General features: G+C 42.6%; 1 protein-coding gene across 3 annotated transcripts in view; it reads left to right on the top strand.

Moving 5' to 3' along the window:
• trip11 (thyroid hormone receptor interactor 11) overlaps positions 1-27,306 on the top strand; it is a 134,207-nt gene that overhangs the window by 75,686 nt on the left and 31,215 nt on the right. For all 3 annotated transcript variants that reach the window (XM_072274222.1, XM_072274213.1, XM_072274206.1), the window contains 5 exons: positions 1,328-4,366; positions 5,041-5,181; positions 13,055-13,248; positions 14,488-14,651; positions 18,633-18,736. In XM_072274222.1, coding sequence (XP_072130323.1) covers positions 1,328-4,366; positions 5,041-5,181; positions 13,055-13,248; positions 14,488-14,651; positions 18,633-18,736 — 3,642 coding nt within the window. The remainder of the gene's footprint in view (positions 1-1,327; positions 4,367-5,040; positions 5,182-13,054; positions 13,249-14,487; positions 14,652-18,632; positions 18,737-27,306) is intronic.

The following is a 27,306-nucleotide window of genomic DNA, read 5'->3' as shown; positions in this document are numbered from 1 at the left end:
GTAAATTCTACAGGAAAATGTCAGGGTATCCAAACGTAAACAGAAGCTCAAGAGAAAGTGGGTCATGCAGCTAGACAATGATCCTAAACACACAAGTCAGTCTACTAAAGAATGTTTAAAGCAGAAGAAATCTCACGTTTTGGAATGGCCGAGTCAAAGTCCTGACCTTAAGCCTATAGAGATGTTATGGAAGGACCTGAAGCAAGCAGTTCATGCAAGGAAGCCCACCAGCATTCCAGAATTGAAGCTGTTTTGTAAGGAGGAATGGTCTAAAGTTCCAACAAGTCAATGTGCAGGACTGATCAGCAGTTATCAGAAACGTTTGGTTGAAGTTATTGCTGTACAAGGGGGTCACACCAGTTACTGAAAGCAAAGGTTCACATACTTTTTCCAACAAATACATGTAATATTGGATCATTTTTCTCAATAAATAAACGAACAAGTATAATGTTTTTGTGTTACTTATTTAAGTGGATTCCCTTTATCCAATTTTAGGACTTGCGTGAAAATCTGATCGCATTTTAGGTCATATTTATGCAGAAATAAATATTCTAAAGGGTTCACAAACTTTCTAGCACCACTGTATTTCCCACATTATCAGATTGGAAAATGTGTACCAACGACTGGTTTTTAACCCTATTTCAATGCTGTAGTATACCCAGTTGCTATAATTTGGAAAGGGATTGGGGCATAACAGTTGAGTTATAATCAGAAAATACATTGCATACTCAAGGAGCTCTCATTGTGTGTTTTGTAAATCATAGAAATATAAACATATTGTAGCTAGCTTTGGTGCTCACAAGATATTAAATACCACATTGAGGAAATTTGTAATGTAAAGTTTGAACAGTTTTTAGATCATTTATTTTGGCCATACTGTGGGTGACACAGGAATTTGTAGTGGCATGGTAGTGCAGTAGTTAGCACAACACTTTATAGTACCGGTGACCCGGGTTTAATTCCTGCTGCTGCCTGTAAGAAGTTTGTACGTTCAGCCCATGACCACGTGAGTTTCCTCTGGATGTTCTGGTCTCCTCCCATGCCAGTACCAGTTTGTAGGTTAATTGGTTATTGTAAATTGTCCTGTGATGAGGCTAGGATTAAATTTGGGGATAGCTGGGCAGCACGGCTCATGGGCCTTCTCCGTGCCATATTTCAATAATAACATTTTGTACCAGCAATTTTGTAAACTGCTTGCAAGTATATGACACACAATCCTACTAAAATGGCTAAAAGTTAGAACCGATTTATGCTCATAGTATGCACTACAAGTGAGTTGCATTTGAGCCATGCCTGAATAACATTATCATTTCTTGATTTTCTGCAGCATTTGATTAGATCCAAAGATCAGCTGGCACAGCAGCGAAAAGATTCGGAGGGAAAGACCACGCAGCTGCAGTCAGAGCTGGAGGTCATCATGGCTGAAAAGGCATCAATGGTGCAAGAGCTGGAAGTGCAGAAGGGCAAGCTGAGCCAGAGTGCTTTTGCACTTAATGAATTGCACATGAGCAAAGAACAACTGGACACGAAAGTCAGTGACCTAACAGAGAAGTTAAAGAAATCGCAGGTGGATAACTTGGAGTTGAAGGCAGAAGCTGCAGATCTGACAAAGAAGCTAAAGAGTGCCGAATCACAGCTAGAGGTTGCCAAGATGGAGTTTGCCCAAGTAGTTCAGCAAACTCAGAGCAGTGCATGTCAAGAAGGATTACTCGAAGATAAAGATCGAGAAATTTCAGAGCTGAGGAAGCAATTTATGGAAACCAGAGCTATAAATGATGATTTGCAAACAGAGCTTTATGATCTCAAAATCCAAAATAAAAAACTTGTTGCAGATAAAGATGAAGCCAACTTGGCTTTGAATAAAGTTAGAGGACAACTTGAGGAAACTGTTTCCAGTAACAGTGAGGCTTCCAAGGAGAACAGCACCTTGCTGGAGGCAATGAAAATGGAAAAAGCCCAGCTGCAGTCTGAATTGAGCCAGGCTGAGAAACGACTGAACGAAGAAGCAAAAAAATACGAGCAAACCATCAAGGAGTTAACAGAGGCTCAAAGTTTAGATGCTACGACTTTGCAGAAAGAACATAATCGTTTGATCAAGACGATCCAAGAGAAGGATTTTGAGGTTGAAGAGCTCAAACGCAATATAGAGCAGTTGGAAGTGGACCATGAAGAGACCAAAGAAATGCTGAAATCTAGTTTGGAGGGACAGCAGCAGTTGACAGATCTTTTGGAGGAAAAACAGTCATTTGTTGAAATGCTGAAAGTGCGAAGTTTAGAACTGCAGCAAGAAATTGAAAAGAATGTAAAGATTTTAGGGGAATGTGAGTCTTTGAAGCAAAACCTCGAAGAGAAAGATCGGCAATTAAGTGTGATGAAGGAAGAGAACAACCACCTCAAGGAAGAGATAGATAGACTGGGGGACCAACAAAGCAGACCTCAACCTATTGCTGAACCGAAGACCCTTGATATAATAATAGAGCTGGAGACGGAAATAACTGATCTGAACAACAAAAGGAACAGTCTTGAAGAGGAAGTAAGGCTTCACAAGAAGACTATTGAGGAACAAAAGCAGGATGTCCTTCAGCTCCAGCGCTCCGTACAGGATCGAGTGGACGAAGCTAAAACCCAGTGTCAGGAAATCAGTTCAACGTATGAAAAGTTAATTTGTGAGAAAGATGATGAAATCCATAGCCTTCAGGAATCCATCAATCAGATGAAAATGCAAAGGGAATTTCAGGATGACCCCACAGATGCTCCAGTTATTCTCCAAGAGATTAAAGTACAAACAGTAAATGGAGAAAATGGAAATGAAAAACATGATTTGTCTAAAGTGGAGATTGATAGATTAGTTAATGGTATAAAAGAAAAAGAAATGGAGATAAAGGTACTGAATGAGAAGAATGTGTCTCTGATTAAGCAGTTAGATCAGTTTACTATTTTTAAGGATGAAGCCGTTAAGCTAACCCAAATCATTCAACAGAAGAACATGGAAATCCAGACTCTTAATGCTAGGATAACCTCTGGCACCTATGGGCAGGCTGGTGCAGATGTGGCCTACTTGCAGCAGCAATTGCAGGCCTATGCTATGGAGAGAGAGCAAGTATTGGCAGTGTTAAATGAAAAGACAAGGGAGAACAGTCAGCTAAAGACAGAATACCATCGGATGATGGACATTATTGCTGCAAAGGAAGCTGCTCTTTTGAAACTCCAAGAGGAGAATCTGAAAATGGTCAATAAAACTGAAAATGAGGGTCAGGATATGATACGGGAAACAATCCAGAATTTGTCTCGGATTATCCGCGAGAAGGACATTGAAATTGATGCTCTTAGTCAAAAGTGCCAAACTCTAGTCACCGTTCTGCAGACCTCTGGAATGGGGGCGAATGGCGAGTCAGGCCTCGTGAGTAGTAATCAGTTTGAAGAGCTCTTGCAGGAGCGTGACAAGCTAAAGCAGCAAGTGAAGAAGATGGAAGAGTGGAAGCAGCAGGTGATCACCACTGTTCAAAACATGCAGCATGAGTCGGCTCAGCTCCAGGATGAGCTCCTTAAGCTTCAGGGACGATTGTCTACAGATGGTGAGTGCAACTCTCGGCTCCAGATAGATTACAACAGCTTAATTTATAGTTATGAGCAAAAGGAAAAGAAGTTGCAGAGCCTAAGCCAGGAGCTTGCTGAGGTCCAGCAAAGCATCGGGCAACTCAGCAGCACCAAGAATCTGATTTTGGGCAAGTTGGACAGTGTACCAACAGAACCACAAATGTTGGGAACAAGCACAGGAATATTGCACGTGAAGAATACTTCCCATGAATGTTCATCAGCAGAACATTTGAACCGAATAGAAGGACTACAGCAAGAGGTGGAACGTTTGAATAAAATATTGGAGGGGAAGGATGCCACAATATTGGCACTTCAGAATAATACTGAATTATCTGCCTCTCAGCCAATGAATGCTAACATTGGAAAAAGCATACACGAGGATGTAGCCCTGGAGATAAAGCAAATGAAAGAAAAGAATGAAGAATTACAAAGGTCATTCAAGGAAAAAGACCTTCTCATCAAATCAAAGAGTGACCAGTTGTCATCAGTGACAGGATGCTTGAGGAACAAGGATAATGAAAATGAAGTTTTAAAGCAGGCAGTCACTAATCTGAAAGAAAGGATTTCGCTTTTGCAACTGGACATCCAGAAGGCTCAAGAGGAGAATGACCAGATTATGACCAAGTCGAGGGAAAAGGAAACCGAATTTCGAGCCCTTCAGGAGACTAACATGCAATTCTCCATGATGTTGAGAGAAAAAGAGTTTGAATCAAATTCTATGAGAGAAAAAGCTTCTGCATTAGAAAAATTGTTAAAGGAGAAAGAAGAGGTTAGTTCAAAACTCTTTAATTGGTTGCTTTGTCGGTTGAACAAGTTTTATACAGTCATGGGGCAATACCGCATTAGGAATCAGCAGGCTAGGCTAGTAGAAGATTTTGTAAAGCTTTTAAATGTTGAAATATTGTAAGAGTATGTGTCCTTTTTTTAAAAAAAAAAGTTGCTAATTGTAACAGTCAGTCATTGATTTTGAAGTTATTTGCATTTTCCTGCTTGGTTACTTTGATAATTTACGAGAATAATGCACATATATCCTAGTGGTGGCTCCTTTTCCCCTCAGCCTAAAAGTTATCACTTAGATGTAACTGTGTTAGAATTTGCTACTTCCATTTAAAAGAATGGATTCCCTAGGTTGAGCAGCCCCACTATGGATTTTAATGTAGTTTAAAGCAAAGGCTCTCCTTGATCTCCTGTACCTACTGATAATAGCAAAATGGTCCTGGGATCCTTCAAGTGATCATTACAAATGTTGAAAAAATACTTTGTTGTTTCTCAGTTACTATTTTCATGTCAGCAGTCAATTAGATTTTTCAAATAGCAATTTTGAAAAAGGAAATCAAAACCTTATATACAGTAGTTCCATAGCTAGAACATGGCTTTTTAAAACTTTATTTCCAGGTATGAGTTTTGTTTTAGAATTGATCAGTTATTTTTCACAACTTGAAGGGGAAGACTGGCGAGTTAAATCAGCTGCTTAACGAAGTGAAATCAATGCAGGAGCAAGCAGGCATGTTTCAGCATGAGAGAGACCAAGTTATGCTGGCCCTCAAGCAGAAGCAAATGGAAGCCACTGCATTAGTGAATGAGGTAAGATATCATTAGAATTGTGGTTAAGTTCAAACATTATAGAGGGAGTAAGTAAGGCACATTAAGTATGGCTCACAATTATGTGTGAGGCACCAGAGTTTAAATCTAGTTCCAAAACAAAATATTGCTGATATTGGAATTTAGAATTATAATTGAAAATGCTGGAAAGATCTAGATCAGTTGTCCTCCTGTGGGAAGAGGGAGCGAGAGTGTTAGTGCTTTGGATTATGATGAAAGGTGTGTCTGTCTCCAACTGTAATTCTCTTTCTCTTTCCCTAGATGTTTCCTTAACCGCTGAGTATTTTCGGCACTTTCAGTTCCTAATATTAAGTGTGTAGCTCACTGAAACCCTGAATCAGAATGGTCTCTTCTAATTATTTTTCAAGTTCAAGTTCAGTTAATTGCCATTCAACCCTGCACAACACAGTACATATAGCTCAGACATACAACACGTAAAGTAATATTACCACAAATAAATTAACAAATAATAAAGTGCATTTATGACACAAGTTTAAAAGTAAACAGTATAACACAACTGGTGCATCATATGTGTTGAAACTTGGGTGGTGGCAGGGAGTTCAGTATTCTTACAGCCTGGCAGAAGAAGCTGTTCCCATCCTGAAGAAGGGTCTCAGCCCAAAACGTTGATTGTTCACTCTTTTCCATAGATGCTGCCTGACCTGCTGAGTTTCTCCAGAATTTTGTGGATGTTCCTTTGGATTTCCAGCATCTGCAGATTTTCTCGTGTGCCTATTTCCAATCATAACAGGTCTTATCCCAATGCTATGGTACCTCCTGCCAGTTTGTTTTCTATTTGATGATAATAGAGAAACAAACCCTTCATATCTGAAACTGCATCACTCTCAAAATTCTGTCAATGGGTAGCCCATTGTGGCATCAGCGTAGCCAATATACAAAATGCACTGTACGTACTTGACTGCATTGCTCTTGAAATCCCTTCTGACATCTGCAGTATTTATTTATCTTTGTCACATGGTGTGAGCAGAATTATCTGCAGCTTAATGTGAAAAAGACTAAGGAGCTGGTGATAGACCTGAGGAGAGCTAAGGTACCAGTGACCCCTGTTTCCATCCGGGGGTCAGTGTGGACATGGTGGAGGATTACAAATACCTGGGGATACGAATTGACAATAAACTGGACTGGTCAAAGAACACTGAGTCTGTCTACAAGAAGGGTCAGAGCAGTCTCTATTTCCTGAGGAGACTGAGGTCCTTTAACATCTGCCGGACGATGCTGAGGATGTTCTACAAGTCTGTAGTGGCCAGTGCTATCATGTTTGCTGTTGTGTGCTGGGACAGCAGGCTGAGGGTGGCAGACACCAGCAGAATCAACAAACTCATTCGTAAGGCCAGTGATGTTGTGGGGATGGAACTGGACTCTCTGACGGTGGTGTCTGAAAAGAGGATGCTGTCCAAGTTGCATGCCATCTTGGTCAATGTCTCCCATCCACTACATAATGTACTGGGTGGGCACAGGAGTACATTCAGCCAGAGACTCATTCCACCAAGATGTAACATAGAGCGTCATAGGAAGTCATTCCTGCCTGTGGCCATCAAACTTTACAACTCCTCCCTTGGAGGGTCAGACACCCTGAGCCAATAGGCTGGTCCTGGACTTATTTCCTGGCATAATTTACATATTACTATTTATGGTTTTATTACTACTTATTGTGCAACTGTAACGAAAACAAATTTCCCCCAGGATCAATAAAGTATGACTATGATTTATTGAGCTACAGCACGAAGTTGGCCCTTCTGGCACTTTGAGCCATAGTACCCAGCAATCCCTGATGTAACCCTTGCCTAATCACATGATAGTTTACAATGACCAATTAATGTACCAACCAGTAGGTCTTTGGACTGTGGGAGGAACCCCATGTGGTCACAGGGAAAATGTACAAGCTCCTTTTTAGACAGTGGTGGGAATTGAACCAAGGTCACTAGTACTGTAACCACTATGCTACTGTGCCCCCCCAACATGATCTGTGAAGATATCTGCCAACAAGAGACCAACAGATGTGGGGGACACCACCATCTGCTGGATCTCCTCTCAGTCACACAGAGACGAGCACACCATCCTGACCTATAAATACATTGCTGTTACTTCACTTTCGCTGAGTCATGTGGAATGCCTCACTGAAAAGATTTCTGCATCTGAAGACCATGGCTCCATGTCAATTAGACACGGGCAATAAATGCTGACACAAGAGATTGCAGATGCTGGAATCTAGAGCAATAGACTATCTGCTGGAGGAGCATGGTGGGTCGAGTAACATCTGTGGGTGGGGAAAGGAGTTGTTGAAGTTTCAGGTTGAGATCCTCTGTCAGGACTGAGAGTCAAAGGGAAGGTAGTCGGTATAAAGAAGAGAATGGGAGTGATGAGACAGGCTAGTACGTGAAAGGTGGACTGAGGAAGGGTGAGAGATGATGGGCAGAAGGAGTGAGGTAAAGGTGAGGAGGTGGGATGGAATTGAGAGACAGAGGCAGGTGGGTGATGGGTGGAAGCAGATAAGATGAGGAGGAAGTAAAGGGGCCTTTGGAGACAGGCTGGGCTGTGGGGTAGATGGGGAAAAGTAAGGGTGGAGACAAGCTAGTCATGAGCGGGGAAGTAAAGGTTACAAGTGCTGGAATCTCAGAGATAAGGAAGGTGATAATGGGAACTTTAATGGAGAGGTAGGCAGATGGAGGAGGGAATCTGGTGAGTGCAGTGTGTGGGTAGTAGGTGGATAGACCCAAGTGTGGAACAGAAATGAATGATGGGTGTTGGAGGATTAGATTATGAAGACACGCAGTCCTCTTTTATTGTCATTTAGTAATGAATGCATTAAGAAATGATACAGTATTTCCTCTGGTGTGATATCACAAAACACAGGACAGACCAAGACTGGAAAAACTATTAAAACCACATAATTATAACATATAGTTACAACAGTGCAACAATACTATAACTTGACGAAGAACAGTCCATGAGCACAGTAAAAAGTTCAAAGTCTCTCAGATGTCCCACATCTCACGCAGACGGGAGAAGGAAGAAAAACTCTCCCTGCCATGCCTGACCACAGTCCGACTCTGAGTCATCTGAAAACTTCGAGCCTCCGATCAGCTCTCCGACACCGAGTACTGAGCGCCATCTCTGTCCGAACGATTCGATCTCAATCTCGGTGGCCAACAGCAGGCAAAGCCGGGGATTTTGAGGCCTTCCCTCCGGAAGATTCCCGACCACGCAGTAACAACAGCAGCGAACTGGCATTTCAGAAATTTCTCCAGATGTTCCTCTGTGCTTTCACGTCTCTCCATCAAATCAGAATTGTCCACGGCCCCTATTTAACGGATACGATACCATTTTTCACCGGAGGGCTGCGCACACACGGCGCACTGCTCTCTCTCCTCCCTATGGGAAAGGGAACATAAATGGATGGATAGAAGTGGATCAGAAGAAGATAGAGCGAGGTGAACACAGGAGCTAAGGGTTACCTGAAATTGGAAAGCTCAAACTTTGTGTCATTGTGTTGTCAAATTCCCAGGCAGTACAGGTTTTGTTTTCCTCTAGTTTGTGTTGGGTCTCACCCTGGCAGTGAAGAAGGCCAATGGTTGACAAGTTGGTGTGGGAACAGGAGAGGGAGTTCAACTGGCATGCAACCCGGCAGTCACGGTGACCACTGAGGAGAGGATGCAAATTGACTACTTGCTCTAGAAGAGGCCACGTAAAGAGCATCAAATGCAGTAGATAAGGATGGAGGAGTTGCATGTGAATCTTTGCCTTGCCTAGAAGAACTGTTTAGGTCTCTGGATGGTATGAGGGATGACGTGTAGGAATAAATGTTGCACTTCCCACGGTTGTATGGGTAAGTTCAGGGGTCAGGGAGGGAAGTTGTCAAAATGGTGGAGAGCATGTGAGGTCTCCAGGATGTAGGTGGGAAACGACTGGACAATAGGAGACACAGTAGAGTCAAGATACGAGGAGATAACGTTCAACAGGGCAAGAGCAGGTAGAAACAATGGGCATACTGGGAAAGTACTGCTTGTGGATTCTGGGTAAGAGTTGAGAGCAGCAAGTGCGGGGTTGGGGCACGTTCAAGTTGGAGGCTATGGATTGGAGAACTGCTGATGTGATGATATTTATGACGGTGGGGGAGGTAGTGGTCTGCTTTTTCTTGTTGGGTGATAATCCAGGGTTGTTTAAGCAATATCAGAAATAAATGATTTTAACCACTTACTGTAAAATAAAACAAAATGATGTCTTCATTCATTCCAGGTACGTGTTAGTTGCTAGCAGTGCTGGGATTTATTGTGCATTCCAATTACATCTGAATGGAGAAGGAAGTTAACTCAACAACTTAAATAGAGGTGGAATCATATATAGTGCATAAATGTCAGGAGGCAGACTTGGTTCTCAGTATCCTGTAGTTTCATGACTACCTTTACTGGATCAAGCTTTGTACTTAAAGGTCTGGATTTTATTTACTATTTTGAATTTAAAATGCTCCAAGTGCCACAATGAGATCCAAACTTGTGTATCTTGATCCATGTCCAGAATTCTAGCTTTTCAGTAACTTATCTACGGAGTTATCTTAACACAGTAGTTGTTTAATGCAGTACTATTCAAATGCCTCCTGTGAGATAACATGTTTCAAGTGCTTTTGGTTAAGGCAGTCTTGCAATAATAGGGATATACAGTGGTATGCAAAAATTTGGGCACCCTTGGTCAAAATTTCTGTTACTGTGAATAGCTAAGCAAGTAAAATATGAACTGATTTCCAAAAGGCATAAAGTTAAAGATGTTTCTTTAATATTTTAAGCAAGAAAACTTTTTTTATTTCCATCTTTTACATAACCTGCTTGATACCTTGCTAAGGGAGCTCTAAAACAAAATTAATTTTTCTTGTTTTCTGGGGTTTTTGAGCATCTTCAGATCATTTGAGCTTTCTTAGAGGGGCATGTTTCTTCACGAAGTAGAAAAATCAAAAAATTTGTACTTAAAATATTTATTATCAACATTAAGTTCTTTGAAGCACATGCACCAAATAAGTTGATTAATTTACGTCTTTTAAGGTTGTTCCTTAGTTAATAACTCCCCACGTTAAATGAACTATTGGAAGTGTGTGATGGTATGTAGTTTTGGTTATATTACAGACTCAGTTTTAATTTGGTGTTGGAACTCTTCTGTGCATTCTGATCTTCACTGTGTTTTTCAGTCTACTACAGCCCTCGATGATTTAGGCTTTCTGCTTGATAGGTAAAGGATTATCACATCTTGTTGCAGTTATGCACCATGTAACTGGCAACCAAAGAGTCAATTAAAGCCCAAAGTGAGACAAATCATGAGATGTTTGTGATTAACAACTAACATAAATCATGTTTTATAAATTACATCTTTTGTATCCTAGGTCAGGGCATTCAATATGAACTGGTTTCCGGAAATGTGCATTCTACTGTACCCAGTCACATTTAAGGGTACCTGTTGTTGCCTCAGTAGGTTTAGTGAAGCAGTGAATTGTGTGATTTGCTCGATTCAGAAGAATCAGTTTCTTTAACTTGAAAACACTTGACCACAAGTTTGATTACAGAGGAGGTTTTGAAGTTCTCTTCACTGGCAGTTAAGTATAGGAATGCACTTGGTCTTGGGATCTTGTCTGTCTGATGTTTAAGTTCAGACTTCAGTGTCATTCAACCACGTACATTTACGCAGCTATAAAAACTATTTTTCTGAGGCCAAGATACAAAACACAGTAATACAGTCACACACAGCACATACGGTGGTATGCAAAAGTTTGGGCACCCCTGGTCAAAATTTCTGTTACTGTGAATAGCTAAGCGAGTAAAAGATGACCTGATTTCCAAAAGGCATAAAGTTAAAGATGACACATTTCTTTAATATTTTAAGCAAGATTACTTTTTTATTTCCATCTTTTACAGTTTCAAAATAACAAAAAAGGAAAAGGGCCTGAAGCAAAGGTTTGGGCACCCTGCATGGTCAGTACTTAGTAACACCCCCATTGGCAAGTATCACAGCTTGTAAATGCTTTCTGTAGCCAGCTAAGAGTCTTTCAATTCTTGTTTGGGGGATTTTTGCTCATTCTTCACTGCAAAAGTCTTCTAGTTCTTTGAGATTCTCGGGCCATCTTGCATGCACTGCTCTTTTGAGGTCTATCCACAGATTTTTGATGATGTTTAGATCAGGGGACTGTGAGGGTTATGGCAAAACCTTCAGCTTGCGCCTCTTGAGGTAGTCCATTGTGGATTTTGAGGTGTGTTTTAAGAACATTATCCTGTTGTAGAAGCCATCCTCTTTTCATCTTCAGCTTTTTTACAGACAGTGTGGTGTTTGCTTCCAGAATTTGCTGGTATTTAATTGAATTCATTCTTCCCTCTACCAGTGAAATGTTCCCCATGCCACTGGCTGCAACACAAGCCCAAAGCATGATTGATCCACCCACCCCCATGCTTAACAGTTGGAGAGGTATTCTTTTCATGAAATTCTGCACCCTTTTTTCTCCAAACATACCTTCGCTCATTGCGGCCAAAAAGTTCTATTTTAACTTCATCAGTCCACAGGACTTGTTTCGAAAATGCATCAGGCTTGTTTTGATGTTCCTTTGCAAACTTCTGACACTGAATTTTGCAGTGAGGATGCAGGAAAGGTTTTCTTTGATGACTCTTCCATGAAGGTCATATTTGTGCAGGTGTCGCTGCAGAGTAGGACAGTGCACCACCACTCCAGAGTCTGCTAAATCTTCCTGAAGGTCTTTTGCAGTCAAACAGGGGTTTTGATTTGCCTTTCTAGCGATCCTACGAACAGTTCTCTTGGAAAGTTTTCTTGGTCTTCCAGACCTCAACTTGACCTCCACCGTTCCTGTTAACTGCCATTTCTTAATTACGTTACAAACTGAGGAAACGGCTACCTGAAAACGGTTTGCTATCTTCTTAGAGCCTTCTCCTGCTTTGTGGGCATCATTTATTTTAATTTTCAGTGTGCCAGGCAGCTGCTTAAAGGAGCCCATGGCTGCTGATTGTTGGGACAAGGTTTGAGGAGTCAGGGTATTTATAAAGCTTTGAAATTTGCATCACCTGGCCTTTCCTAATGATGACTGTGAACCAGCCATAGCTCTAACAAGCTAATTAAGGTCTGAGGACTTGGTGAAAGTTATCGGAGAGCTCAAATCTCTTGGGGTGCCCAAACTTTTGCATGGTGCTCTTTTCCTTTTTTCACTCTAAAATTGTACAAAACAAAAATAATACACTAATCTTGCTTAAAATGTTGAAAAGAATGTTTCATCTTTAACTTTGACTTTTGCAGATCAGTTCATCTTCTACTCACTTAACCATTCACAGTAACAGAAATTTTGACCAGGGGTGCTCAAATGTTTGCATGCCACTGTGTAGATATGATAGTACATACAGTCATGAAAAATAATATTAGCACGTCCCTGAGTGGGATGGCCTAAAGACTGATGGTGCGTGGATGTTGTCTTGGAGAGTTATTAATTAAGGAGCAACCTTAAATGGTGTAAATTAATTAATTTATTTTACTGTATGTGCTCGGAAAGAACTTAACGTTGATTATAAATATTTTAAATACAAGTTTTGCAAGAACGGTTCCTCATCTTGTGCAGGTTCAGCAGATGAAGGCAAAACAGCTTGTCTTGCGCTGGGTCAGCAGCAGGACTGAACACTGGAGAACAGTGACATTGTGTGGGGTCAGCCCTCAACCCAACATGGGTTCCAGCGTGTCTGCCTTACCTCTCTTCCTTCATGTCATGTCTTCTACTTTCATGTAGTTTGCCTTCGGGAAAACAGAAACTATTAGGAAACCTGCTTCAAACCCATCATGATATGAACACCCTATTTTTCAGTTGCAGCATATGCGTGATAAGGAGCAGCGTCTGAACCAGGAGTTGCAGCGACTGCGAAACCACTTAATTGAGATAGAAGAATCATACACCAAAGAGGCCTTGACAGCTGAGGACCGAGAGACTGAGCTGAGGAGGAAGATTACCTTTTTGGAGGAGAAGTTGGCATCCTCGTCTTGCGCTGTGGAAAGTGCAAGGTAGAAGTCATCCTTTTTAGAAAATATTAGATTTTGAAATGGTAGTTAAGGTGGATAAGTTTCAGGATTGTTTAATGTCATTTTCAGTATGGAAGTGTAAAGGAGAATAAAATTGTTACTGTAGATCCGATGCAACACAAAAAACACAATAAGTTAAAGAACATGATAATAAAATAACACAATAAATATAATACCATAAGATAGCTTATGTATGTCCTGTGGCGCTACGTACAGGAGGTGATTCTGTCAGAAAATGATTAAATAGTGGTGGTAGGGGTGTGGAGGGGTGAGTTAGTGGGTAGTGTTCATCAGCCTTATTGCTTGGGGAAAGTAACTTTTATGGAGTTTGGTGGTCCTGGTGTGGATGCTGCGTCGCCTCCTTCCTGATGAGAATGGAACAAACAGTCCTTGAGAAGGTGGGTGGGATTCTTCAGGATGTTATGGGCCTTTTAGCAACTTTCTGCATCTATGGCAGGTAGGCTGGTGCCAGTGATATGTTGGGCAGTTTTGACTACCTGTTGGTAGAGCCTTCTGCAGTGCAATTTCCATACCACACAGTCACTTCCTATGACTTTCCTGAGTTCTCCTTCACAATGAATCACTGTGAGTCATGTTTTGTATGACATTACTGACCGAAGTGACTTTAGACTTCTATAGCATGAGATAAGGTCAAACTAAGGTCAGTCAGCCTGCTTATTTTAGCAACAGGTAAGTAAAAAGAAAGGAGGATAATTAATATATCACCTTCCTTATACTGCCAGAATAGGCTACCTGTCATACTGCAACATTTCATTTATTCCTATGTTTGGTTTCTACAAGATCCAAAATCCCTGAGATAGCTCCCAATTTAATCAAGATGGTGAATTCTAGGGATAGTATTCCATAAAGCAGAGGAGAGGCAAATTTGTAAGTTTTGCTTGAAATTTTTAAAAAAGTTCACATTTTCTTCTGCATCTCAGCAGGCGTATGAATGTAATTAATCCAAACACATTGACAGTGAATAAGTAGCTTCATTCTAAATGTGGTACCAACATATATTAATCAGGCAGGTTGCTAATGGAAAATTAGTTGCTCTAGTGTCAGATACGATTTATTTTCTGGGAGGCATGGGTGACTACACAGTTACTGTGATGTTATGCGTATAATTTCACATTTGCTTCCAAGCCATTTTATCTGAAGGCATGTTATTCTTGAACAGTGTACCTTATCATCAGAACACCATGCATTTCTTCCCTATAGCCACCAAGCCAGTCTTCAAGTGGAGTCTTTGCAAGAACAACTTCAGGCCATCACGAAGCAGCGAGACGATGCGATGGTGCAGCTGCGTGCCGCTCAAGAACAAGTGAAGCAGTATGCAATGTCACTGACTAACCTGCAGATGGTGATAGAGCAATTTCAACAGGGTGAGATGTTGCTCAAGCAAAGCAAGTGGCTTAGGAGTAAGCCGAGTCAGATGGATGATTAAATTTAGATGTTCAGATTTTTACTGCTTCCTTTATACTTCTGTCATTGTATTTCCAAAGATTGTAATTATTTGCAACCCGTAGATTTCTGTCAAGATAAGTAAGCAATAAGAAAAATCTGGAAACCCAAGCAACACACACACAAAGCTGGAGGAACTCAGCAGGCCAGGCAGTATCTAGGAAAAAAAGTAGTCAACATTTTGGGCCGAAATCCTTCAGGAATGGAGAAAAAAAGATGAGGGATAGATTTAAAAGGCAGGAGGAGAGGAGAAAGAAACACCGGAAATCCGAGAAATCGATGTTCATACCATCAGGATGGAGGCTACCCAGATGGAATATAGGGTGTTGTTCCTTCAACCTGACTGTGGTCTCATCGCAACAGTAGAGGAGGCCATGGATTGACATATCAGAATGGGAATGGGAAGTGGAATTAAAATGGGTGGCCACTGGGAGATCCCACTTCTGACGGACTTGGTGCTTGGTGAAACAGTCTCCCAATATACGTTGGGTCTCGCCAACACACAGGAGGCCACACAGGGAGCATTGGACACAGTATATGACCCAACAGACTCACAGGTGGTGTCGCCTCATCTGGAAGGACTGTTTGGGGCCCTAAATGGTAGTGAGGGAGGAGGTGTAGGGGCAGGTGTGGCACTTGATCTACTTGCAAGGATAAGTGTCAGGAGGGAGATCAGTGGGGAGAGACGAATGGACAAGGGAGTCCCGCAGGGATCACTCCCTACGCAGAGCAGAAAGTGGGGGGGGGGGAGGGAGAGATCCGCTTGGTGGTGGGATCCCGTTGGAGATGGCGGATGTTCTGGAGAATTATGTGCTGGGCGCGGAGGCTGGTGAGGTGGTAGGTGAGGACAAGAGGAACCCTATCCCTGGTAGGGTGGTGAGAGGATGGGGTAAGAGCAGATGTGCATGAAATGGAAGAGATGCAGTTGAGAGCAGTTGATTCAATATCTTTTATTCCCCTTGAACTTCACTGTGATACAAATTGACCTTCATACTGAACCAATGTTCTGCTTTCTAGATGACAGATGTCGTAAATGGCAAAACTATAAGATTGGCATTTGAGTTAGAATCAAATAAACACTTAGATAACAAGGTATTCCAATAGTGGGAGAGTCTAGGATCAGAGGGGGCACAGACTCCGATTAGAAGGGCTTCCCTTTACGGGAGGTGAGGACAAATTTCTTTAATCAGAGGGTGGTAAATCTGTGGAATTCATTGCTACAGATGGCTGTGGAGGCCAAGTCTTAGGATATATTGAAAGTGGAGGTCAATAGATATTTGATTAGTAAGGGGGTCAAGGGTTACGAGAAGAAGGCAGGAGAACAGGTTTGAGAAGGATAATAAACCAGCCATGATTGAATGTCGGAGCAGTTTTTATGGGCCGAATGGCCTAATTCTGCTCCTATATCTGATCATCTTATTACTTTGTAGCATCTAGCCTGGAGCCTTATGTCATGGTGCTTCAAGGGCTCATGTAAATTCTTAATTGTTCTGAGATTGTCTGGTTCCAGCATCCCTCAGGCAGTGATTTCAGCCATACTCTGGATTGGGGCAGGGGGCGGGGGTGTTATAAAATAGTCCTAGGATCTTCTCTAATTCTCCAACTCTTCAACTTAAGCCTATGTCCTCTGGCTATTGGTCATCTGGTAAGGGTGAAAGTTATTTGCTATCTAATTTATCTATGCTGCTCTTAATTTTTTAATATTTCGGATAGTTTCTGTGTGTTCCCACACCCCCAGTCTTCTGTAAGGGAAACAAACCTATTGTATTTGCTCCTCATGGTTAAAGAAGGCAAATGTCTGGCGAATCTCCTCTGCACCCTATCCAGTGCAATCGCCTGCTTCCTATGGAATAAAAAACAAGCTGCACGCAGTGCTACAGCTGTGACCGAGCTAGTATTCTCTATAGCGGGGGCGGGGGGGGCACTGACCCCTCAGTTAATAGTAAGGGTCCACGGCACCAAAAAATGTTGGGAATTCCCGCTCTATAACCTCCCTGCTGTTACATTTCTGGCTATAGTTAATGAATGCAGGTGTCCTGTATACCACCTTAACCACCTATGCTGTTGTTTTCAGTGACTTTTGCATTTCATCCTTTGTACACTAAGGTCTATTACTGAGTACTTTGTAGGATCCAATTCATTGTGTACTTCCTTGCCTATTCTATCAAAACGCCTCACCCCACACTTTCCAGGATTAAGTCGCATCAACATAGTAATATCATTCTATAGTTGAAGACTAGCATTCTTACTATCAACGTCAGCAGTTTTCATGAAATGTGCAATTTTATTAAATGCATTTGTACATTTACATGTACATTGTTAATGTATATAAAATAATGTTTTAGTGTGAACTCATTTGGAGATGTCCATTTGAATCTACATATAAGAGATCCTACAAATGCTGGAAATCCAGTGCAACCCACATGAAATTCTGGAGGAACCCAGCAGGTCAGGCAGCATCTATGGAGAGGAATAAAGAGTTGACATTTCGGGCTGAGACCCTTCATCAGAATCTACAGTTGGTAACAGAAATGAATGTCTTACTGATAGCTTAACTGAAATGAGTAAACCATCTTGGTTTGCTTCTCAACAGGATTAGATCATGGCATAAAAGTCATTTTGCAAATTGTGTTTCTTGACCTTGAGTGTATTATATTGTTGGGTGATGGGAAAAGAACATTTCTGGTCATACAGCTGGTGTAGTACCTTGCCAGTAAAATCATTTACAATGAGTACCATGAGTGAAAAGCTGCGTAATATTTATGAAGCTGAGTTTGGAAACAGAATGGACAATAATTAATAAATGATCTATGGTAATTGTAATGCTTGTAAACAAGAAATATTTCAACGATGTAGTCATATAGTGTAGAGTCAAAGCATCAACACATTGCACAGATGTCACTCCATTTTTTCTTGTTATGCACAATCAGAAATTGCCCCCCACCCACCCCGAAGTGTGAGTATGATTGTTATATTAACAGCAGGGAAGGTTTGATATCTGTTGCTGGAGTTGGAATATAGTTAAAATCTGTCAAAAACACATTAAACTGTTGTAATGAGGTGGTTAGAAGGTAGTTGCAATATAATATGGCTAAGCAGGGAACCATTATTTCCATAAAAACATGTTAATTAGTGGATAAACAGTAAGGCACAGAACATAAGTTGTGAAAATGCAATTACTGATCGATCAGACCATGGGATTTAGTAACAGGGCACATACAGTATATATTTGTAAGAAGTTTCTTACAGCCTAGAGAAAATGTAGCAAAGCAAGTTTAGGATTTAGTGTCAAGGCAGGGATTAATTTCTAATTTACATAGTGTAAGAGAATGAAGGATACACACTTTGTACGTGAAGTTTTTGCAATAAAGACTATGGTTGAGATAGAAAATCACAGTGCAGAGGAAAATTGTACATGAAACTAAAGAAAATGCAGGGTTGATAGAAGGCTGAAGTTTGTTTTTGCCGATGGAAGCATGATGGCCTGAATGTCTTATATCTGTGCCATTCACTTCTATGGTTCTCCGCATTTCATGATTGCATCACTCTAAACAAGGACTATTAGTTTTCTTTCCTTTCATTACTATCCCGTGAGGTTTTGAAGCCAAATATAGGATCAATGGTATCTCTCTGATTCGGGTCAGTTAATTCATTGCAAAGCAGGCCTGGAATATTTATCCTTTTTGTTTTAATTCAGAATATTTTGGTCAACAAAATATTTAAAATTTTCTTCCATGATTTTTCCCATTTTTTTGTGTGACAGCTTGCTAGATGTCTTTCAATTTCTTTTAATAATCAGAGCTATATTTCTAGTCTTGCAGTATAGTAATAAATTGTATGCTAATAATGTAGATAGCTTTGCTCATTCTATGTCCATGTATATTTTCTGTGCCAACATGCAGAGGAGAAAGCGATGTATGCAACTGAGCTGGAGAGATATCAGAAGGAAATTGCAGAGTGGAAAAAGAAAGCATTAAGTCTTGAGAAAAGAGTCACAGAGTTAGAGGTAAGGGAAAAATTTGTCAGCATTTTTTGACCAGTTTCAAGTATAATAATGTTATGCAATAGTTAGTGAGTTTATCTGTGATTTACCACTGGCTATTTTGTGATATCCGACATCAGTGATGTCCTGCATTGCCTGATGCCATAGGTCACAGAATGTTTACTTTTCTAACAATCTGTTTGCTTTCACTAAACGTGAAAGTTCAATAGCAGTTTCAGGTTGTATTTTTCTGAAATTCATAGCTGTTGACTTCATTGAAGCTGAATTTCAGAAAAGCAAAGCAATACATATGTATGATTAAATATGTGCTTTTAGTGTTACCAATGAAAGGCTGATTTCTCCACCAAAGTGTTTAGCAGCAATTATTTAAGCCTTGTGTTCAGTTTGTGCACTCACATCAGTGATATCTGACCCTAAATAGGTTTATTGCCTTGTTAACCATTACAAAATGTCAAACTAATCCTTGGATTCAGCTTTAAGTAATTGTTAAATGCAAACATTTGTTTTGATTGATGAAATTCTGCCAAGGTTATATTGAGTTATTTTATAAAATGTTTTATCCAGATATTATAATCATAATTTATTAATTACACTGTGGGTTGAATTTAATTGATTATTCCACTGGGACTTTATCCATTAGATCCTTTAGAGTAGCCTCACCAGTGAAAAATTTCGATGTTGCGCCATGTAATACATCGAAATGTCATTGATATAAAGCTGTGTGGGAGGATTCCTGGGAGGGAGACACCAAGTATGCTTAGGCAATGAAGGAGAGAGTACATTGTGGAAATTATGAGGCTATTCACTTTTGGAAGAATACAGAAACATTTTACATAGAACATAGAGCATTACAGCACAGCATAGGCCCTCTAGCTCACGATGTTGTGCTGACCTTTTAACCTACTCTAAGATCAATCTAACCCTCCCCTCCTACAAGACCCTGCATTTTCCTATTGTCTATGCGCCTATTTAAGAGTTCACAGAATTAGGCCATTCGGGCCATCAAGTCTGCTCCACCATTCCATCATGGCTGATCCTGGATCTCACACAACCCCATACATCTGTCTTCTCGCCATATCATTTGATACCCTGACCGATCAGGAAACGATCAACTTCTGCCTTAAATATACGCATGGACGTGGCCTCCACCGCAGTCTGTGGTAGAACATTCCACAGATTTACGACTCTCTGGCTAAAAAATTCCTCCTTACCTCTGTTCTGAAGGGTTGCCCTTCAATTTCGAGGCTGTGCTCTCTAGTTCTGGATACCCCACCACAGAAAACATTCTCTTCACATCCACCCTATCTAGTCCTTTCAACATTCGGTAGGTTTCAATGAGATCCCCACAAACTTGTCTAAACTCCAGTCAGTACAGGCCTAAAGCTGCCAAACGCTCCTCATACATTAACCCCTTAATTCCCAGAATCATCCTCGTGGACCTCCTCTGGACTTCCTCTAATGACAGCACATCCTTTCTGAGATATGGGGCTCAAAACTTAACGATACCCTGAGTGTGGTCTGACTAGTGTCTTATAAAGGCTCAGCGTTATCTCCTTGTTCTTATATTCTGTTTCCCTTGCAATAAATGTCAACATTGTATTTGCTTTTTTTTTACCGCAGACTCAACCTGAAAATTAACCTTCTGGGAGTCTTGCACGAGGACTCCTAAGCCCCTTTGCACCTCTGATGTTTGAATCTTCTCTCCATTTAGATAATAGTCCGCACAATTGTTCCTTTTACCAAAATGAGTTATCATACATTTTCTAACACTGTATTCCATCTGCCAGTTTTTTTGCCTTTTCTTCCAACTTGTCTAAGTCCTGCTGCAATTGCTTTGCTTCTTCAGCACTTCCTGTCTCTCTAGCAACACACACAAAAAATGCTGGTGAATGCAGCAGGCCAGGCAGCATCTATAGGAAGAGGTACAATCGACGTTTCTGGCCAAGACCCTTCATCAGGACTAACTGAAAGAAGAGATAGTAAGAGATTTGAAAATGGGAGGGGGAAGGGGAGATCAGAAATGATAGGAGAAGACAGGAGGGAGAGGGGTGGAGCTAAGAGCTGGAAAGTTGATTGGCAAAAGGGATATGAGGCTGGAGAAGGGAGAGGATCATGGGATGGGAAACCTGGGGAGAAAGAAAGGGGGAGGGGGGAAGCCCAGAGGATGGGCAAGGAGTATAGTGAGAGGGACGGGAGAAAAAGGAGAGAGAGGAAAAAAAATTAGTAATGAATAAATAAAATAACGGATGGGGTACGAAGGGGAGGTGAGGCATTAATGGAAGTTAGAGAAGTCAATGTTCATGCCATCAGGTTGGAGGCAACCCAGACGGAATATAAGGTGTTGCTCCTCCAACCTGAGTGTGGCTTTATCTTTACAGTAGAGGAAGCAGTGGATAGACATATCAGAATGAGAATGGGACGTGGAATTAAAATGTGTGGCCACTGGGAGATCCTGCTTTCTCTGGCGGACAGATCGTAGGTGCTCAGCGAAACGGTCTCCCAGTCTGCGTTGGGTCTCACCAATATATAGAAGGCCGCATCGGGAGCACCAGACGCAGTATGAGACACCAGCCGACTCACAGGTGAAGTGTCGCCTCAGCTGGAAGGACTGTCTGGGGCCCTGAATGGTGGTGAGGGAGGAAGTATAAGGGCATGTGTAGCACTTGTTCCGCTTACAAGGATAAGTACCGGGAGGGAGGTCAGTGGGAAGGGATGGGGGGAACGAATGGACAAGGGAGTCGCGTGGGGACGATCCCTGCGGAAAGCAGGGGGGGATGGAGGGAAAGATGTGTTTAGTGGTGGGACCCCGTTGGAAGTGGCGGAAGTTACGGACCTGGAGGCTGGTGGGGTGGTAGGTGAGGACAAGGGGAACCCTATTCCTAGTGGGGTGGCGTGAGAGCAGATGTGTGTGAAATGGGAGTGATGCATTTGAGAGCAGAGTTGATGGTGGAGGAAGGAAAGCCCCCTTCTTTAAAAAAGGAGGACATCTACCCAGACTCGATGGGCCGAATGGCTGACTTCTGCTCCTTTGTCTTATGGTCCTGGAATGAAAAGCCTCATCTTGAGAGCAGATGTGGCAGAGACGGAGGAATTGCGAGAAGGGAATGGCATTTTTGCAAGCGACAGGGTGGGAAGAGGAATAGCCCAGGTAACTGTGAGAGTCCGTAGGCTTATAGTAAACATCAGTAGATAAGCTGTCTCCAGAGGTAGAGACAGAAAGATCAAGAAAGGGGAGGGAGGTGTCAGAAATGGACCAGGTAAACTTGAGGGCAGGGTGAAAGTTGGAGGCAAAGTTAATGAAGTCAACGAACTCAGCATGCGTGCAAGAAGCAGCACCAATGCAGTCATCGATGTAGTGAAGGAACAGTGGGGGACAGATACCAGTATAGGCTTGGAACATGGATTGTTCCACAAAGCCAATGAAAAGGCAGGCATAGCTGGGACCCATATGGGTGCCCATGGCTACACCTTTAGTTTGGAGGAAGTGAGAGGAGCCAAAGGAGAAATTATTAAGAGTAAGGACTAATTCTGCTAGACGGAGCAGAGTGGTGGTAGAGGGGAACTGATTAGGTCTGGAATCCAAAAAGAAGCGGAGAGCTTTGAGACCTTCCTGGTGGGGCATGGACGTATATAGGGACTGGACATCCATAGTGAAAATAAAGTGCCAGGGAACTTAAAGTCATCGAAAAAATTCAAAGCATGAGAAGTGTCACGAACATAGGTAGGAAGGGATTGAACAAGGGGGGATAAAACAGTGTTGAGGTATGCAGAAATGAGTTCGGTGGGGCAGGTGCAAGCTGAGACAATGGGTCTACCTGGACAGGCAGGTTTGTGGATCTTGGGTAGGAGGTAGAAACAGGAAGTGCGGGGTGTGGGAACTATAAGCTTGGTAGCAGTGGATGGGCGATCCCCCTGTGGATAAAGTTGGTGATGGTGTGGGAGACAATGGCCTGGTGCTCCTTAGTGGGATCATGATCGAGGGGTAAATAGAGGAGGTATCCGCGAGTTGTCGCTGTGCCTTGGCAAGGTAGAGGTCAGTACGCCAGACTACAACAGCACCCCCCTTATCGGCGGGCGTGTTTTGTAGTAAGGTTAGGATTAGTGCGGAGGGAGTGGAGAGCAGAACGTTCGGAAGGAGTGAGGTTGGAATGGGAACAAGGTGTGGTGAAGTCGAGACAGTTGATGTCCCGTCAGCAGTTAGCAATAAAGAGATCCAGAGCAGGCAGAAGACCAGAGCGGGGTGTCCATGAAGAGGAGGAGGGTTGAAGACTGGAGAAGGGGTCATTGGTGGTGGTGCGAGAGTCTTTGCTGAAGAAATAGGCTCGAAGATGGAGCCAGAGGAAGAAGAGTTCCGCATCATGGTGAACACGGAACTCGCTGAGGTGTGGGCAAAGGTGTGGCCCTTACTGAGGACAGAGCGCTCTGCCTCAGACAGTTGAAGGTCGGAGGGGATGATAAAGACCCGGCATGGATGAGAGCTGGGATCCGAGGGGGGGAGGGGGGAGGCTGTGGGTGCCAATGGAGAGGGGGGGGGTTGGGGTGAGAGGACGATGGAGCCTCCGAGGACCCAGGAGTAGATGATGGAATGTGAGGGAGACGGGGTTGCAGAGTGGTGGTGGGGGAATGGGAGACGGGAGTCACAATAGCAGCACGTGAAGACAGGGCCTGGAGTTGCAATTGGTGGTTGCGCAATCACTTTGAAGGTGTCCTTGGTCGTTGCTGGAGTCCGGGTTTTGAATATGCCCTGGGTTGCTGGAGCCGCTGAGATCAGTGGCAGGGGCCGCAATCTGAAGTTCATGCCTGCTAGCGTCAGGGCCAGCAGGCTCTGGGGTCTGCAGATGTAAGATCTTGCGATCCTTGCCTAACATGACAAAGTCAAAAAAACAGCGATTGTTGGTATGGATCCAACAGAAGATGAAATAATGGGGAGGTCCATTACAGACAGCCAAGAAAGTGTCCCGAAGGTGTAGAAGGATCTGGGATAGGGACGCCAAATACCTCCTCATGGCGGAGAGGGTTGCCTTCAGAGCTTGATTGGGGAAGCAACAGGAGGCAGAGACAATAAAATGTGAGTACCTGGGATCCTCAGAAGGTCCAAATTGAGAGGCTCGGAAATGAATCCTAAAGCCAACTGGAGGAAGTTGGCGGTGGAGACAGGTTCCAAGGAAGGATATATTGCTCCAATAGCGAGTCTGAGTCAAAATGTGGTCGAAAATTTGAAGGGCTGAAGAAATTATAGATGGGGAGCAGAGAGAGATGGTTTCACTAAACTCCCGTCGAAGAGAAGATTTAAATCTCTTCAGTGTAGGCATCACCAGAAGAGGCTTCACAGTAGTGAATTTAAAAACGCAAACACGAGGAAATCTGCAGATGCTGGAATTTCAAGCAACACACACAAAAACTTCTGGTGCATGCGGCAGGCCAGGTAGCATCTATAGGAAGAGATACAATCGACGTTTCGGGCCAAGACCCTTCGTCAGGATTAACTGAAAGAAGAGATTGTAAGAGATTTGAAAGTGGGGGGGCGGTGGAGATCAGAAATGATAGAAGACCGGAGGGGGAGGAATAGAGCTAAGAGCTGGAAAGTTGATTGGCAAAAGGGATATGAGGCTGGAGAAGGGAGAGGATCATGGGACGGGAAGCGTAGGGAGAAAGAAACGGGGAGGGGGGAAGCCCAGAGGATGGGCAAGGAGTATAGTGAGAAGGACAGAGGGAGAAAAAGGAGAGAGAGAGAAAAATATACCTAGAAAAAGCCCCTTTTATTCCCACTCGCTGTCTTCTGCCTGTCAGCCATTCTGCTATCCATGCCAGTATCTTTCCTGTAACACCATAGGATTTTATCTTGTTAAGCAGCTCATGTGTGGCACCTTATCAAATGCCTTCTGAAAATCCAAGTAAATAACATCCACTGACTCTCCTTAGATTTTCAGAAGGCGCTTTATAAGGTGCCACACTTGAGGTTGCTTAACAAGATTAAATCCTATGGCGTTACAGGAAAGCGCCTCTCAAATGTCTCCAACGTATCCGTCTCCGTCATCATCCCTGGCGTGTCCCATGCACCCACCACTCTGTACGGAAAAGACAGACTTACCTCTGGCATTCCCCCCCCCCCCCCATACTTTTCTCTGATCTCCATTTCTGCCCTGGGGAAAAGGTTATTAGTTGTCCACTCAATCTATGCCTTTTATCATCTTTTACACCTCTACCAAGTCACCTCACAGCCTCCATTGTTCCAAAGAGAAAAGCGTTAGCTCAATCAATCTATCCTTATAAGTTATGCTCAACAAACCAGCCAGCATCCTGGTAAATCTCCCTGTACTCTCTAAAGTTTCCACATTTTCCCTATAATGAGGCAACCAGAACTAGAGACAATATTTTAATTGGTGTCAAGCTATGGTTTTATAGAGCTGCAATATCATCTTGTGGCTCTTGAACTTGATCCCCTGACTAATGCACCAGACGCCTTATTAACAACAGTCTCATTTTCTCCTGAAATGTTGGTGTATGGAAGGATCTTCATGTGTGATTTATGAAGCTTTTTAAAAAAAAAAGCAGGAGGAAGAATGCTGAGTTATTATATTATAAAGTAATGAAGTTATTTTATGATTACTAGGTTCTGATGAGATCACAGCTATGCTTGCCTTGGTTTAGCATAGATTCACCAGATTGATCTCAGTCCTGGAACACTGCGCCCAGCATCAACAGTATTGTGGGACAACCTTCATCACAAGGACTGCGGTAGTTCAAGAAGATGGTTCACCTCAGCCTTCTCAATAGCAGTTAGGGTTGGGCAATGAATGTTGCTGTTGCCCAGCTTCTTAAAAATGAACTGGATGCCAGCAAACCTGCCCCTCTCCCCTTTTCAAATATGCAGCAGGGAAAAGTCTATAGCTGAGAGACTAACACCAGAGGTAGGGACAATATTCGAGGAAATTCTGCGGGAAGAATTAATGATAATTTAGAAAGGCAGCAACTAATCGGAGACAGTGAGCAAGGCTTTGTTAAGGACATCCTGTGCTGAGAAATGGCAGATGGGACTTAGTCCTGACAAATGTGATGTGCTGAATTTTAGGACTACTAATGAGATGCGGGGGAAGAGATTTAGAGGGGTATGAGGAGAGCTTCTGCACCCAGAGATAAGTAAGTGCCTGAAAGAGTGGTTGAAGCTGGATCGCTGGCAGAATTTAAGGGAATTGCTTAGTATAGAAGACTATGGAGCAGGTGCTGGGCGATGGGGTTAATACAGAAAATTGCCCAGTAATCAGAATTGATTGAAATTGGTCAAATGGCCTGTGTCCATGCTACACAATTTTGGTACAATAGCTAGTATTCTCTTGAGGCTGTTGCTGAGCTAGATTATTTTTTAATGACAATTTTCTAATTTCATGATCACTGCACTGGAGTATAAAACCACAGTTATGAGGATGCCTGCAGCATCTGATGACCCTGTGATCTGTCTCGAAGGCCGACACCAGGCTTGTCTTTCAAGAGGGGGAGATGTCAGGACCCAATGGAGTACCTTGTTAGGCTGTGAGAACCTGTGCCAACCAACTAGCGGCGTTATTCAAAGACATTTTCAATCTCTCATTGCTCTAGTCAGAAGTTCCCACCTGGTTCAAATTATATCAGTGGCCAAGAAGAGCAGCGTGAGCTGCCTTAATGACTGTCATCCAGTAGCACTCACATCTGTGGTGAGGAAATGCTTCGATAGGTTGGTTATGGGTAGAATCAACATCTGTCTCAGGAAGGACTTGGACCCACTGCAGTTTGCCTATTGCCACGGTAGGTCTACAGCAGACACAATCTCAATGGCTCTCCTTGCGGCCTTGGATCACCTGGACAACATAAATACCTATATCAGGATGCTGTTTATTGACTATAGCTCAGTGTTTAACACCATCGTTCCTACGGTCCTGATCGAAAAGGTAGAGAACCTGGGCTTCTGTACCTCCCTCTGCAATTGGATCCTCAGTTTCCTAACCTGCAGACCACAATCTGTGTGGATCAGAAATAACTTTTCCATGTTGCTGGCAATCAATACTGGCACACCATAGGGATGTGTGCTTAGCCCACTGCTCTACTCTCTCTACACCCATGACTGTGTGGCTAGGCTCAGCTCAAATACCATCTATTAATTTGCTGATGATACAACCATTGTTGGCAGAATTTCAGATGATGACGAAAGGGTGTACAGGAACAACGTATGCCAGTTAGTTGAGTGCTGTCGCTGCAACAACCTTGCACTCAGTGTCAATAAGAACAAAGAGCTGATTGTGGACTTCAGGAAGAGTAAGACGAGGGAACACATAGCAATCCTCATACAGGGATTAGAAGTGGAGAGTGAGCAATTTTAAGAGCCTGGGTGTCATTATCTCTGAGGACCTAACCAGGACCCATCTTATTAAAGCAGCTATAAAGAAGGCAAGTCAGCAGCTATATTTCATTAAGAATTTGAGGAGATTTGGTTTATCAAATTGAACACTCAAACTTCCACAAATGTACCGTGGAAAGCATTCTGAGTGGCTACATCACTGTCTGGTATGGAGGGCTACTGCACAAGATCGAAGTTGCAG

This window comes from Mobula birostris, chromosome 1 (assembly GCF_030028105.1).
Source record: "Mobula birostris isolate sMobBir1 chromosome 1, sMobBir1.hap1, whole genome shotgun sequence".
In the NCBI taxonomy this organism is placed as follows: domain Eukaryota; kingdom Metazoa; phylum Chordata; class Chondrichthyes; order Myliobatiformes; family Myliobatidae; genus Mobula; species Mobula birostris.
The sequence above is the reverse complement of the archived record's forward strand: the minus strand, read 5'-3'. Positions and strand labels throughout refer to the sequence as shown.